The 16,190-nt window shown below is 49.4% G+C and overlaps 1 protein-coding gene across 1 annotated transcript; it reads left to right on the plus strand.

The window, feature by feature from the left end:
* Window positions 1-233: 233 nt before the first annotated feature.
* Window positions 234-5,740, plus strand: Sox9 (SRY-box transcription factor 9). The gene is given in 3 exon segments (NM_080403.2): window positions 234-977; window positions 1,799-2,052; window positions 2,707-5,740. Coding segments are annotated over 3 exon segments (1,524 nt in total). The 5' UTR covers window positions 234-546; the 3' UTR covers window positions 3,546-5,740.
* Window positions 5,741-16,190: the final 10,450 nt, after the last annotated feature.

The following is a 16,190-nucleotide window of genomic DNA, read 5'->3' on the forward strand; positions in this document are numbered from 1 at the left end:
TTCCCTCCCCTCTCCTCCCCTCGAGTCTCGTCACCCAACCCGGAGCCACAATCCTCCCCCCACCCTTTCAAAATCCGGTCCAATCAGCGACTTGCCAACCCTGATGACTGCCGAGCCGTGATTGGTCCGAGGTCTCTAAGGTGAAGGGGGAGTATTTATTAAAGAGACTCTGGGCTGGGAGCCGGAGAGCTGAGAGCGTTGCTCGGAACTGTCTGGAAACTTCAGTGGGAGCGACAACTTTACCAGTTTCGGTCCAGGAACTTTTCTTTGCAAAAGAGACGGGGTGCAAGTAGCCCTGGTTTCGTTCTCTGTTTTCCCTCCCTCCTCCTCCGCTCCGATTCGCCTTCCCCGGGTTTGGAGCGGGCAACTGAGCACTGGCCACCCAGCGCCTCTGCTAAGTGCTCGCCGCCGCAGCCGGGTGACGCGCCAACCTCCCCGGGAGCCGTTCGCTCGGCGTCCGCGTCCGGGCAGCTGAGGGAAGAGGAGCCCCAGCAGCCGCGGCTTCTCTCCTTTCCCGGCCACCCGCCCCCTGCCCCGGGCTCGCGTATGAATCTCCTGGACCCCTTCATGAAGATGACCGACGAGCAGGAGAAGGGCTTGTCTGGCGCCCCCAGCCCCACCATGTCGGAGGACTCGGCTGGTTCGCCCTGCCCCTCGGGCTCAGGCTCCGACACGGAGAACACACGGCCCCAGGAGAACACGTTCCCCAAGGGCGAGCCGGATCTGAAGAAGGAGAGCGAGGAAGATAAATTCCCAGTGTGCATCCGCGAGGCGGTCAGCCAGGTGCTGAAGGGCTACGACTGGACCCTGGTGCCCATGCCGGTGCGCGTCAACGGCTCCAGCAAGAACAAGCCACACGTCAAGCGGCCCATGAACGCCTTCATGGTGTGGGCGCAGGCTGCGCGCAGGAAGCTGGCAGACCAGTACCCGCATCTGCACAACGCGGAGCTCAGCAAGACTCTGGGCAAGCTCTGGAGGTGAGCGCGCGGGCTGCCACGGAGGGCTCAGTGGCTACCCGGGACGCGGGCTGCACTTACCGACCCCGCCCCGCCTCCCTGAGTTGTGCATCCTGGGGTCTTCGGTCCAGGATGCAGGGCGGGGAGGGCGGGGAGGGCAGGGAGGGCTGGGGGGGGGGGGACGCAGCTCAAAGTTTGAGAAAGTTCTTGGGATTGCTCTTAGCGATGGCGGGGAGTTGGGGGGTGCGCGGTGGAGAGTGGCGTGAATGTAGGAATGTAGTGGGGAGTGAGGGGGTGTGCCACCCCGGTCCTCCTTGAAAGGAACAATTAGAGGAAGCAAGCCCACCTCCCCCCCCCCCCCGGCCAACTGCGCTCTTTCCTGGGAAGACCGAGTGAAGGGAAAGTGTAACTGAGACCGGAGTAGACCCAGGCAAGAATTGGGGAAAGCTACTGAGAACTGGTAGGGGCGTGGATCGACAGAGCGAGCTTCTTGCAATTTAAGTGGGTTTTCGGAAAGTTTTTACTGCGTGTTGGGAGGGGTGGACCGCTCCGGTAGCAAAGGCGTTTAGAGCAGCCTCAGCAGGGAGCTATTTTCGTCTACTGGGCTTCCAAAATAGGAGGCCCGGGAGGGGGCGGGGCGGGGCGAGGAGTGACCGCTCAGGTCGACTCCGAATACTTTTTTAAAAAAAGAAAGAAAAAGAAAGAAAAAAAAGTTCTGAGTCTCCGAGGAGGATGGAAAGCAGACAGAAGGGAGGAGGGGTATTGCGCGAAGGAGGGGTGGGGACCTGACAGCTCCCAGGGTTTCATTGACCCCCCCTCCCTCTTTACTTCTGCCCCCCCAGACTGCTGAACGAGAGCGAGAAGAGACCCTTCGTGGAGGAGGCGGAGCGGCTGCGCGTGCAGCACAAGAAAGACCACCCCGATTACAAGTACCAGCCCCGGCGGAGGAAGTCGGTGAAGAATGGGCAAGCAGAGGCCGAAGAGGCCACCGAACAGACTCACATCTCTCCTAACGCCATCTTCAAGGCGCTGCAAGCGGACTCCCCGCACTCCTCCTCGGGCATGAGTGAGGTGCACTCCCCGGGCGAGCACTCCGGTGAGCAAGACGCGAGTGATCCCCCAGGCCTGGCCACTCCGGGCTCCTCCTTAGCCCCCCCCCCCCAACCCCGAGAAATATCTGGGTAGGAATCTTGAGCTCCATGAAGTAAGGAAACACTATTCCCTGTATTCCCTGTCCTGGGCCCTCAGAAACAGGCAGGCAGGCGCGCGTACACGGGCGCGCGCGGGGGCGAGCGCACGCGGGGGCGAGCGCACGCGCGCGCGCGCGCACACACACACACACACACACACACACACACACACACACACACACACACACACCTACCTCAAACCATGAATCCTGAGCTGGATTCTTTATTGCAAGGTAACATGTCTTAATTGCTTTACGAAACTTACCCACTTTTCTCTTTGCGCCTCACCCCAAAAGCACACATTCTTCTACAGGTAGCAATTTAGTCTTCCGGACCCTTGGGACCTCAGACCCCTCCCCTGATAAAAGGAGCTTGCCTAGTGTGTACCTGCGGGTTAATCATTCGGCGACTTATCGCTAGTGCAGCTCGCCTCCAGCGCGGGAGCGGGTCCTAATAACACCTTGGCAACCAGGGAGGGTCCCTATGGGCTTCGAAGACCCGGGGCTTTGCATAGCGCTTGTTGATTTTTTTACCGTTTGTCTCTCTTTTATTGCCTGCAGGGCAATCTCAGGGTCCACCGACCCCACCCACCACTCCCAAAACAGACGTGCAAGCTGGGAAAGTTGATCTGAAACGAGAGGGGCGCCCTCTGGCAGAGGGTGGCAGACAGCCCCCCATCGACTTCCGCGACGTGGACATCGGTGAGCTGAGCAGCGACGTCATCTCCAACATCGAGACCTTCGACGTCAATGAGTTTGACCAATACCTGCCGCCCAACGGCCACCCAGGGGTGCCGGCCACCCACGGCCAGGTCTCCTACACTGGCAGCTACGGCATCAGCAGCACCGCACCCACTCCAGCGACCGCGGGCCACGTGTGGATGTCAAAGCAACAGGCGCCGCCCCCTCCTCCACAGCAGCCCCCACAGGCTCCGCAAGCCCCACAGGCGCCTCCGCAGCAGCAAGCACCCCCGCAGCCGCAGCAGGCACCCCAGCAGCAGCAGGCGCACACGCTCACCACGCTGAGCAGCGAGCCAGGCCAGTCCCAGAGAACGCACATCAAGACGGAGCAACTGAGCCCGAGCCACTACAGCGAGCAGCAGCAGCACTCCCCGCAACAGATCTCCTACAGCCCCTTCAACCTTCCGCACTACAACCCCTCCTACCCAACCATCACGCGCTCGCAGTATGACTACACCGACCACCAGAACTCCGGCTCCTACTACAGCCACGCAGCCGGCCAGGGCTCGGGGCTCTACTCCACCTTCACCTACATGAACCCAGCGCAGCGCCCCATGTACACCCCCATCGCTGACACCTCCGGGGTCCCTTCCATCCCGCAGACCCACAGCCCTCAGCACTGGGAACAACCCGTCTACACACAGCTCACCAGACCCTGAGGAGACCTTGAAGAGCAATGGTGACAGAGTTGATCTTTTTTTTTTTTTTTTTTTAAGAAGAAAAGGAAAAAGAAAACGCTGAAGAAAATCAAGAACCAATTGAAATTCCTTTGGACACTTTTTTTTTTTGGTCTGTCGTTATTTTTTAAAGATGTAAGTGAAGGTAACGATTGCTGAGATTCCAGGAGAGAGACTTTAAGACATTATCTGAGCTCATGCAAACACGTTGCAAATGGCCCGGCCATTCGTGGCCAGATGGACCCACCAGCGTCAGTGAGGAAGGGCTTGGCTCCTTCAGAGTTAGTGAGGAGGATGATTGGAGAATCTCCCTGCCTGTTTGGACTTTGTAATTATTTTTTAGCCGTAATTAAAGGAAAAAAAAGTCCTCTGTGAGGAATATTCTCTATTTTAAATACTTTTAGTATGTACTGTGTATGACTCATTACCATTTTGAGGGGATTTATACATATTTTAGATAAAAAAGTTAAATGCTCTTATTTTTCCAACAGCTTAACTTCTCCTAGTTCAAGAGTGTCCCCTAGCCTTCCTTGCAACCAGAGTATTTTTGTACAGATTTGCTTTCTCCTAAACAGACAAAAAAACAAAAACAAAAACAAAACAAACAAAAAAATGGAAAAAAAAAGAAAAAGAAAAAAACGTGTTGTTATAGTAACATAAGCAATATACAGAATTTTGTTACACCATCAGTTTTGGGGGTGAGCTTTGATTAATTCCCCAGGCTCTCAGATTTCAGGAGCAGCTGCCTTAAAAAAAGAAAGAGAGAAAGAGAGAAAGAGAGAAAGAAAGAAAGAAAGAAAGAAAGAAAGAAAGAAAGAAAGAAAGGCCTTCTTTTGCCCTAAGGGGAATAAACAGATAACATAGAGCACATCGGTGAGCTTTATCATAAATATATATATATATTTTTAAAACAAGAAGAAAAACACCTTGAGCCTTAAAACCCGGCTGCTGGGAAATACATATGCTGTTCCTAGAACATTCACTGTGCCTTTGCCTGCGACCTCAGAAGGAAAGCCAAGGGCAAGGAAAGGAGACCAAAATTTCTTGGGGAAGATTTTTCAAGCAGCCCGTAAGTGCCCAAGCACATTTGCCCCTGGTTGCCTGCCTGGGCCCCATGTGGCCAGCAGATGCTGGAGTCTGCCAGCTCAGACCTTCACCTGTACCTCCCTGAATACCAGCGTTTAACCTTCAAGACGTTCCATGTGCTGAAATTATTTATTTTGTAAGGAGGAGTTTTCATTTTTTTTTAAGAAAAAAAAATCTCCTTCCTTTTTTTTTCTTTTTTCTTTTTTCTTTTTTCTTTCCTCTTTTTTTAACTTTTTTTTTTTTTAATTTTCTGTCTTTAAGGTAGATTGTTGGCGCCTTCCCCAAAGGGTATGGTCATCTGTTGTTAAATTATGTTCTTAACTGTAACCATTTTTTTAATTTATCTCTTTAACCTTTTTTATTATTAAAAGCAAGTCTCTTTGAATTCTTCATTCTAGATTTGTACAAATGCTTTTTTTTTTTTTTTTTTTGTGCATCCTTGTGGGTCCCCACCCCCCTTCTCTGTTGTTTTCGTTCTCGGTGATAACAAACTGGAAACCTGTTTCTCTCTGTGGACAAATGAGAGGTTTCAAATGCAGTGAGCTATCACTGAGTCCTTTTGCAGTGTTTTCCGCCACAGATCTTTGGGCTGCCTGGACTGTATGTGGATGTGTGCGTGTGTTGTGAACAACGCAAGCTTCTGCAAGCGTGTGTCATGGATAGCCCCTTGCCTGCTCTCCTGCAGAGAGACATCGGACAGACCTTAATTCTTATTTCACTGCTGTGGTTGGAGAGTGTACGGATTGCTTTTTTTTTTTTAAATGACAGCAGACTTTTTTTTTTAATTTAAAAAAAGATATATTAACAGTTTTAGAAGTCAGTAGAATAAAACCTTATAATATGGCATCTTTCGATTTCTGTATAAAAACAGACCTTTTAAAAACTATTTCTGTAACTTAAGAAACCTGACATTTATGTCATTATTTCTCTTTAGGTAAGGTTTGGTTTGTTTGTGTCTTGTTTGTTCGCCCCACCCCACCCTCCCGTCCAAAACTGTTTCTTCTTTGTGCACCCCGCCTTTCTTCCCTTCCTTCCTTTCTTTTTTTGTATATTATTGTTTACAATAAATATACATTGCATTAAAGTGAAAACAGCCCTGTTGACTTACTCTCTCTGTTCTCCTGTAAAGAGTGCTTTAAGGAACCAGGCACTAAAGAGATTGTGAACTTGTGATGTTAGCCGTGGTTTCGATTTGGTGGCTTCCCTTGCCAGCTTCAAACTGGGCAATGAAAGATGAAGTCTCCTGTGCCCCTATGCCTGAGCTCAATGCATCTTGGAAAGTGTCACCCCAGCAAGCCACACAAAGAACGTCACATCACTTTTGCCCACTCTGGCAAAGTGTGTGTGCCATTTAAAAAAAAAAAAAAAAAAAAAAAAAAAAAAAAAAAAAAAAAACCTGTTTCAGGGCAGAAGCTGTTTCCTTCAGAGGGGGTCAGTGGGAAGAGAGAACATTAGACTGGACATCGGAGGCCTGTCAGGAGACCAAATGCCAGAGGGGTGACTCTTTCTGAATGCCATATGGCAAACTTTAGGTTATAATAGACACATACCAAAGAAATGGGTGCCCACTTGCAAGGCAAAGGAGTCAGAAGGAAAGGGGTTCTACCTACCTACAGGAGATCGGGGGAAAACTCCATTAATCCCTGATATCTCTCCTGATTTCTCTGCAGAGACAATGAAGAGAGATTGTCCCACCCCCACCCCATCCCCCCCCCCCCGTTCTCTCCAGTTTAACTCATCCTACAGAGATGCGGGGCAACCAACCTAGAAGAAATACAGCCTAATCCTGTTTTCTTTGGCCCCAGTTCGATGGGGAGTTTCCAGGTTCAGAAAGACGTTCAGGTCATTTTTCATTAAACCGATGAAGTCACTCCCTCCCACCTCCTCCAGGCGCCTCCCCCCACCTGATGGAGCCCTGTGTCTAAGAAGGTAAAGGTTACCTCCACCACTCCAGGCAGTCTCAGGCCGAGTACAGGGGCCTGGGTTCTACTGTGCTCCTGGCTAGCCTCCTACAGCATGCTCAGGGCAACCAGGAAAATGAATTGCTATCAGATCAAAGCAGCATTAGTCTGCAGATTCCTCACACAAACATTGATTGAAGGCTTGTGGTCAGGAGGAGGGGTGGGGGGGTGGACGCCCCCAACAAATCTCTCTACACCTCCAGACATCAGATTCTCCTCCTCATTAGTGTGCCATCCAGAGTTTGTTCACACACACACACACACACACACACACACACACAGACACACACACACACACACAATCTCACAATCTCTTCTTTTCCCCACTCTCTGCTGGCAGCACTCGCAAAGTCCCGTTTGAATATGTCCGCAGTGAGCACTAAGTCTTGTCCACCATAGTCGTCCTAACGGACACACAGGGACTCTCACACGGGGCCAAATTCATAATCTCCTCTAACTTCTCTCGTCTCTTTCTTGCCGCTGTACCCCAGTCAGGCCTTCTTAGAGCCAGAATGTTGTGACATGAACTTATTAGGGTGATCTAGGGCAATTTAACCACCACTGTATGCCTCAGTTTTTCCTGTATTCTGAGAATGTATACAATTGTACCTATAGCCGGCAAGGTTGACTTAGGAGTGCTTTTCAGCCAGATACTCCAGATACTGACTACAGCTGACTAGCAGTCTGAAAAGCCTTCCTACTATACTAGAATTGTGTGAAGCAAGACTCATAAAGGGTTCCTTAGGAGACCTCCGAGTGGTTCCGATATACAGTAAATACCCAAGATATAGTAGAAGGTCCCGGAGAACATTTTTTCAGAATCCCCAACACTGCCACCCACCCTCATACTCATTAGAGCCAGTCAAAGCCCAATGTAACCAGATTATGAAATATTTTAGAGAAAGCTTTATGGTAAATCCACAAGCACGGGGCTTATCACCTGGGCAACATTAGCACGGGCCGGAAACCTAGGAGAGCAGCCACAATAATAACAACAAAACCAGAAAGGCTTGCATTTAGATCCAAGCATATTTGTTCGCGTTTCGCTTCAGTCTTTCTATCTTAACGAAAAGGATTTCTTTTCTTTTCTTTTCTTTTTTTTTTTTTTCCAACAAGAAGGGATAAAAAGCAAACACATTTAGAAATGGCGTCTTTGGTCCGTTTTTAAACCAGAACCACGTGGAGGAGTTTGAGCTGTGTTTTGACTTTCTCACTCGCAATCTTCTGCTCATGCACATCCTCCCCCATACCCTCATCCCTCTGGGGCATCATAATTGATTTGGTGGGCTGCCACTATCGCCAGAGACAGAGTCGCTAGGAAGCCTGGGCTCACTGACCTGGAACTCAGCCAAGGGGCTAGGCCAGCTAACCGGTGAGCCTCCCAGATCTTCCTGTCTCTGCCTCCCCAACACTGGGACTACAAGCATAAGGCACCAGGTCAGACCTTTTACCTATGTGCTGAGGATCTGAACTCAGGACTTCGTGCTTGTGCAGCAAGCACTTTACCACCTGAGCCGTCTCCACCGCCCCTCTCCAATTTTTATTTAAAGAGACCTTCTTTAACTGGGGGGAGGGTGGCCACGGTGCAAGAAGCTGGGCCTGCCCATGACCGTAGCTGATGACTCTGCCATCTGACATGGTAAATGTAACACCTCTGTCTGTTCACAGTAGTGCCTGGCATTCAGTAGGTCCTTAACTAATACCGACCTATTGTTGCATCCACGGACATGAGGGCAAGAATGCAGACTGCATTGCAGAGAACCCTACATAACTCCGATACTTCACCTTGGTTGTCAACTTGAAGCACGTGGGAAGAGGGAACTTCAGTTGGAGAACTTCCTCCCTCAGACTAGCCCACAGCACACCTGTGGGGCATTTTCTTGGATGGGAGTGGGCGGAGCCAACTGTGGGCGGAGCTAACTGTGGGCGGTACCATTCCAAGGCTAGAGGGCAGGGACTCTATTGGAAAGACAATTGGGCAGGAATGTTCCTCAATAGTTCCTGCCCTGACTGAGGTTGATGGTAACCTGTAAGATGAATGAAACTCCTCCCCAAGTTACTTGTGGATATGGTGTTTATCACAGCAACGGAAACTAAACAAGAATAGGCATCGTTTTGTTACCTAGTTTCCACTCTCTGGCACTATTACCTGTGAGCACTACAGAGCTTAAGACGAGGTAAAACCAAGAAGAAACGTGGCTTTGGCCTCCTTTCCATCTTCTTCTCTTCTCTCTTCTTTCTTCTCTTCTGCATTTCTTCTCTTCTGGATTCTTCTGTTCTTCTAAATACTTGCATTTTAATTTTAATACTCCTACATTTATTGAATTTATTTTAGTTTATGCCTATGGGTGTTTTGCCTGCAAGAGTCTAGGACCGCCTGCACACCTGGTACCTTTGTAAACCAGGAGGGGGCGCTGGATCCCCGGGAACTTATGTGACAGATAGCTGTGAGCTGTAGTGTGGACGCTAGGGATCAAACTCAGGTCCTTTGAAGAGTAAACAGCGTTCTTAAACACATCTCTCCAGGCTTGAGGATATTGTTGTATAAGGCAAATACGGTAGGATGAGACAGTCTCCATTTTGCATCAATTCCAAACAGCCGGACATGTTTGTGGAAATATGTGTGTGTGTGTGTGTGTGTGTGTGTGTGTGTGTGTGTGTGTGTGCACATGTAAAGAGAGCAAAGGTTCATGATGTCAACATCTTCCTGTCACTCTAGACCTTATGTTCTTAAGGCAAGGTCTCTCTCTGAACCTAGAATTAAGACATCACTCCAGGCTGCTAGGCAGTGAGCACCAGGGATCTGCTTGTCTTTGTAATCCCAGCACTGAAGTTATAGACACATACCTGGCTTTTACAGGGGTCCTAGGTACCCCAAACTCAGGTTCTCATGCTCGGACGGCAAGAACATTTCTAACTGGTTACCTCCTTAGTCCAGTGGTTGACTTACTGAACCCAACAACCAAGATTACATTTCCTGGATGTTGCATGCTATATGAAAAGGAAAAGAAAATGGATTCATGTCAGGGAACCTCTAGTCTGGCAGATGGTTTATACACACAATTGTATTAATCCATTAAATAAGCCTTAGAGACAGCCATTACTACTACTACTACTACTATTCTACAAAGAAAGCACTGAGGCACAGGGTTATTAAGCAGTTAACCTAAGGTCATGTTGCTGCTAAAAGGTACAAGCAAGCGCCATAGACCCACCCCTATACCCGTCAGCTTCCAAAAGAGCATTTGAAATAGAGTTTGTAATGGCAAAGGCAGAATAAATTGAGAAACGGAACTTTCAGGCTGTAAATTATTATATCACACACAACGAATCTCGTTAAAGCAAATTTTGACCAACCAATAGCTATTTCAGGGCAAATTACATACCCAATGTACCCTACGTACATACCCAATCTGGCCCACCTGCTATCATTACAAAGACACGCAAGCTGAACACACAGTAGTAGTGTAGTCTACGGATCAGTTAGCTACATGTGGCTCTGCTGTGGTGGCCAAGTTGAGTTGCTGGAGTGTTTTAGTTACTTCTTTGTTGCTGTGACAGAAGACAAGAAGCAGGTTATGGTAGGATAGGTTAACCCATGCTCACAATTCTGGGATGCACAGTCCACCGTGCCTCACAGTTCTGGGATGCACAGTCCACCCTGGCTCACAGTTCTGGGATGCACAGTCCACCCTGATTCACAGTTCTGGGGTGCACAGTCCACCCTGGCTCACAGTTCTGGGATGCACAGTCCACTCTGACTCACTCTTCTGGGATGCACAGTCCACCTTGGCTCACAGTTCTGGGATGCACAGTCCACCCTGGCTCACTCTTCTGGGATGCACAGTCCACCCTGGCTCACAGTTCTGGGATGCACAGTCCACCCTGGCTCACAGTTCTGGGATGCACAGTCCACCCTGGCTCACAGTTCTGAGATGCACAGTCCACTTTGGCTCACAGTTCTGAGATGCACAGTCCACCCTGGCTCACTCTTCTGGGATGCACAGTCCACCCTGGCTCACTCTTCTGGGATGCACAGTCCACCCTGGCTCACTCTTCTGGAATGCACAGTCTACCCTGGCTCACAGTTCTGGGATGCACAGTCCACCCTGGCTCACAGTTCTGAGATGCACAGTCCACTTTGGCTCACAGTTCTGAGATGCACAGTCCACCCTGGCTCACTCTTCTGGGATGCACAGTCCACCCTGGCTCACAGTTCTGGGATGCACAGTCCACCCTGGCTCACAGTTCTGGGATGCACAGTCCACCCTGGCTCACAGTTCTGGGATGCACAGTCCACCCTGGCTCACAGTTCTGAGATGCACAGTCCACCCTGGCTCACTCTTCTGGGATGCACAGTCCACCCTGCCTCACAGTTCTGGGATGCACAGTCCACCCTGGCTCACTCTTCTGGGATGCACAGTCCACCCTGGCTCACTCTTCTGGGATGCACAGTCCACCCTGGCTCACTCTTCTGGGATGCACAGTCCACCCTGCCTCACAGTTCTGGGATGCACAGTCCACTCTGACTCACAGTTCTGGGATGCACAGTCCACCCTGGCTCACAGTTCTGAGATGCACAGTCTACTTTGGCTCACAGTTCTGAGATGCACAGTCCACCCTGGCTCACTCTTCTGGGATGCACAGTCCACCCTGGCTCACAGTTCTGGGATGCACAGTCCACTTTGGCTCACAGTTCTGAGATGCACAGTCCACCCTGGCTCACTCTTCTGGGATGCACAGTCCACCCTGGCTCACAGTTCTGGGATGCACAGTCCATCCTGGCTCACAGTTCTGGGGTTCACAGTCCACCCTGGCTCACTGTTCTGGGAAGCATAGTCCACCCTGGCTCACAATTCCAGGATTCACAGTCCACTGTGGTAGGAAAGGCCAAAGAGCAGGTCAGATGGTCCCATTACATCTACATCAGGGGAGAAAACAGGCTGTGAAACCTGGCTATAAAACCTGAAGGCACACGCCCATAGACCCACTTCCTCCAGTGAGGCTCTCCATCCTGAGGTTTCTGAAATCTTCCCAAGCAGCGCCACCAGCTGGGTACCAAGTGTTCAGATACATAGGACTGGTTGGGAGTGGGTATTTCACATTCAAATCCCAGTACTGAGCAGTGAGCTCTGATCTGCAGAGCCCAACCAATTTCCATCTGGCTATTGATAGAGAGGATTTGCCAACCTTTTCATACAGCCCAACACCTGTGCTCAAGGTCCTGGGCTCTGAGCATCCTTCCTCCTTTTATTCTTAAAGCCCTTTGCTGTCCTAGGGCCTTTGCACACTCTACTGTCTTGGCCTAAAGATCTCTTTCATCAGAATTGTTCCCGCCATCTCCTTCCTGGTTTTCATCCTAGCCCAGATTTCCCTGTTCTAAGGAACCTTACCTGAGGATCTTAGATGGATGTTGTCCTCATCCCAGGCACGCTCTGACCCATTCTCTTCTTTCATGACGTCATTGTCCCCTGAAATAAGCTTTGTCCTGAATGTTTTTGTCCCTTTCACTGAGACTCTGAGCTTCACCGTGTCAACTAAGCTCTAGTGTTAGACCATTTGACACAGACCAGAAGCTCTCAAACTGATGGATTCATTAATATATAAAGTGAGTTTTAGCCCCATAATCCTCAACTGACATTGAGTCTTAGAGGACAGAAAGCAAAATTACTCTGTCGTAAAGCAGCCAGTTACATCGACAGACTAAACTATCCATCGTGGGCCTGGTTGTGAACGCCAAAATTAATAAGATACAGAAGTCAGAAGAAAAGGGTTCACGTGAAATGAACAGGCAACAGTATAGACTGTCGAGATGTGTACAGAATTCTATATAGACACAGAGGCTGGAAGGAAGGGAGTGCTTTCTGGAAGGGGGAGCCACTGTCCCTGGGGGTGGGGAGAAGACAGGGCACAAGAAAGGAGTTGTTTAACAAATGTATAGGTGTAGCATGGCCTTGTGGGACACACATGCTAACCTAGCAGGAGGCACACGGCAAGTTTAAAGCCAACTTGGTCTAGTAGGCAGATCCAGGCCAGCCAAGACTACATAATAAAAGAGAGAGAGAGAGAGTGAGGGCGAGAGGAGGGAACTGAGGAAGAAAGAGGCAGGCAATAAGGAAGGAAGGAGGGAAGGAAGAAAGGAAGGAAGAAGGGAAGGGAAGGGGGAGGGAAAGGAAGGGAGAGAGGCAGGGAAGGGAGGGGAAGAGAGGGGGAAGAGGATGGAGAGGAGGGGAAGGAGAGGGAGGGAGAGGGAGGAAAGGGAATAGAAAGAGAGGAAAAGGATGGGAGAGAGAGGAAAGGGAAGGGAGGGGAGAGAGGAGAAAGGAGAGGAATGGAGAGGAGGGAGAGGGAGAGGGGAAGGAGAAAGGGGAGGGAGGGAGGGGGAAGAGAGAGGAAGAGAGAGTGAGATGAGGGAGGGAGAGAGGGAGGGAGGGAAGGAGGGAGGGAGAATGAAAGAAGGATCCAGGAGATATGAGACAGTGTTGGGTTTGGGGCTAAGCGCAGGTGAGCAGGTGCAGAGCAGAACAGAGAACACATTGAGAGATAAATAACAGAATGCAATCGCATAAACGCAGGCAGGATTTCCCCCAAACAAGGCACTTAGGTGTTAAAAAGAAGACAGTGGTGATTGTTGGGGGGAGGGCAGTAATAGGGGGAGGATGGGGAGGGGAACGCCCATAGAGAAGGGGAGGGGTTAGGGGATGTTGGCCAGGAAACTGGGAAAGGGAACAACAATTGAAATGTAAATGAGAAATACCCAAGTTAATAAAGATGAAAAAATAAAATTAAAATATGGTTTATAGAAGAAGAAGAAGAAGAAGAAGAAGAAGAAGAAGAAGAAGAAGAAGAAGAAGAAGAAGAAGAAGAAGAAGAAAAGGAAGATGACAATGACGACAACAACAACGACGACAATGATGACAGTGCTGCCCCGTATGTACAGACCCAGAATTTTGAGTTTGCTGTCAAAATGAGGGAGCAGAAAGACTACTTTGAAATCTCTTGCTTAGCACTGGGGGGGGGGTGGGAGGTGATGCTCAGTGAAAGAAGGCAGGGAGGTGCAGTGCTCTGTGAGGGAAAGAGGAGGGGTTTGGTGCTCACTGAGGGAAGCCCTTGCTGTGCAAGCGTGAAGATCAGAGTTCAGATATCCAGGACTCACATAAATGCCAGGTGGTTGTAGTGACTACCTCTAGCTCCATTGTTCAGAAAGTGAAGGCAGGGGAAATCCCTGGAGCAAGGTGGCTGGCTAGACTAGCCAAATGTGTGGGCTCTACTCTAGAACTTAGTGAGAGAGAGACCCTGCTTCAATATAGAAGGGAAAGAGAAACTAAAAGCATTCAACTTCAACACTAACCTCTGTCGCACACACACACACACACACACACACACACACATACACACACACAAACACATACACACACATACACACACACAAACACATACACACACATTTACACACACACAAACACATACACACACATACACACACCTACACATACACACACACATACACACACATTTACACACACACAAACACATACACACACATACACACACACAAACACATACACACACAAACACATACACACACATACACACACAAACACATAACACACATACACACACATATACTCACACATAAACACACAAACACATACACACACATACACACACATACACACACAAACACATACACACATATACACACATACACACACAAATACATACACACATATACACACACATACACACACACATACACACACATACACACACACATACACACACAAACACATACACACACATACACACACAAACACATACACACACATACACACATACACACACAAATACATACACACATATACACACACATACACACACACATACACACACATATACACACATACACACACATACACACACAAATACACACACATACACACACACAAATACACACACATACACACACACAGGTGCACACGGGTAAACATGCATGCATACACCTTCCACACTACAGACACATATGCATGCCCAAACACTGCTTCTGTGTGTTCCACTGCATATAAGATAGAGACTTGGCCATCTTTGGTGTATAAGTTAAAGGGAAGGCAGTTGCGATGAAACTCTAAGGAAGGGGCTGAGTAAAAGGACATGAGACTAGTAATTCTGGTGACCCCAACAACAACCTGGGCCTATCTTGCATAGCAGGGTGAAGGGCAGGGCCACGTAGACTATGGAACATGTAGATAAGGCTGGAGACGCATAGTGGGCATCCGAGCAGTCAGTTAACCTGTGCGCCTCAAACCAAAATGAACTCTCTCTTTGCCTTCACTCTCTGGAGATTTTATTCTGAGGCTGGCATCTTCCCTCAGCCCCCAGTGTTCATGAGAAGGAAGCCCTGGGCAGGGAGAGAGGCAGACGTGGCTTCCCTGTCATTTTCAAAACAGAAAAAGTCCCTCGTTTATGTCGCTGTCTTTTGAAGTCACATTTCAATAACTGGAATGTTGGTCTCGGGAAATAATTGGAAATGGCTTGTTAAGTTTCTCTCCTCCTTAACTCGTGATTGCTGAGTAAGCAAGGCCTCATCTTTCCCTCTATATGTCTCTCCTTTGCCACCCTCTCTCTCTCAGGCCAGCTTCTATGGCATGTAGGCACAACGGAACCAAGGGGAAGGAGACAAGCTGAGGGAAAGGCAGGGACGTTTATCTGGAGCATGCCACACTCTCAGATCCTGGGATCGTGGGTGCTCCGGGGTCTCAATCAAAACTTGCTGTCTCCTCTAGGGCACTTGTGTGTATTCCCCATACATAAAGACCTGTCTGGACTCAGGAAGACGCACTATACTTAGGATGATACCCTTCAATGTCCTGTGCGAGCATGCTCATACACTTTAGCCTCTTTTTCCTGAGGTCTCCTTGTTCCTGCAGGCAAATGCGCTAAGCCCAGAGCTGAGAACATTCTCTCTCTCTCTCTCTCTCTCTCTCTCTCTCTCTCTCTCTCTCTCTCTCTCCCTCCCTCCCTCCCTCCCTCCCTCCCTCCCTCCCCGAGTGTCAGTCACAGAGCTTCCATGGAGCCCGTGGAAAGATGCCCCTTCCATGGGAGGGGCCACCAGTGCCCCTGCGTCATCCGATGTATTTAGATTTAATTTGGGCACAGGTTCTCTGTGTTTCTGCAGTGCAAGAGCTCCTTTCAAAGCTTCGTAAATAGCTGTTCTTAAAGTCTTAGTTGTTTGTGTTGCAGTGAATGAGATGGTTTGCGAACAAGGTTCTTCCAAGAGGCTTGACTGATGTCAGCTTGGTCCCTGGCAGGTGGGCGATTAGGTACAAGCATGGCAGCCTAACTGATTAGTCCATCTGAGAATCCCTGGATAAATAAACTCCGAGTGGGCGGGACTGAATTGGAGGAAGTAGTTCACTGTGGGGTGCGCCCTGGAGGGAGTGCATCTTATTTCTGACCACCTCATTCTTTCTCAGCTTCCTGGCTACCTTGAGGTGAGGCACTTCTTCTCTTCGCTCTGCCATGGTATTCCCAGTCAACCCCAGCGCAATAGAGTCGTGGACAGAAGTCTCTGAAACCCTGA

This window comes from Rattus norvegicus, chromosome 10 (genome assembly GCF_036323735.1).
Source record: "Rattus norvegicus strain BN/NHsdMcwi chromosome 10, GRCr8, whole genome shotgun sequence".
NCBI classification, from domain to species: Eukaryota; Metazoa; Chordata; class Mammalia; order Rodentia; family Muridae; genus Rattus; species Rattus norvegicus.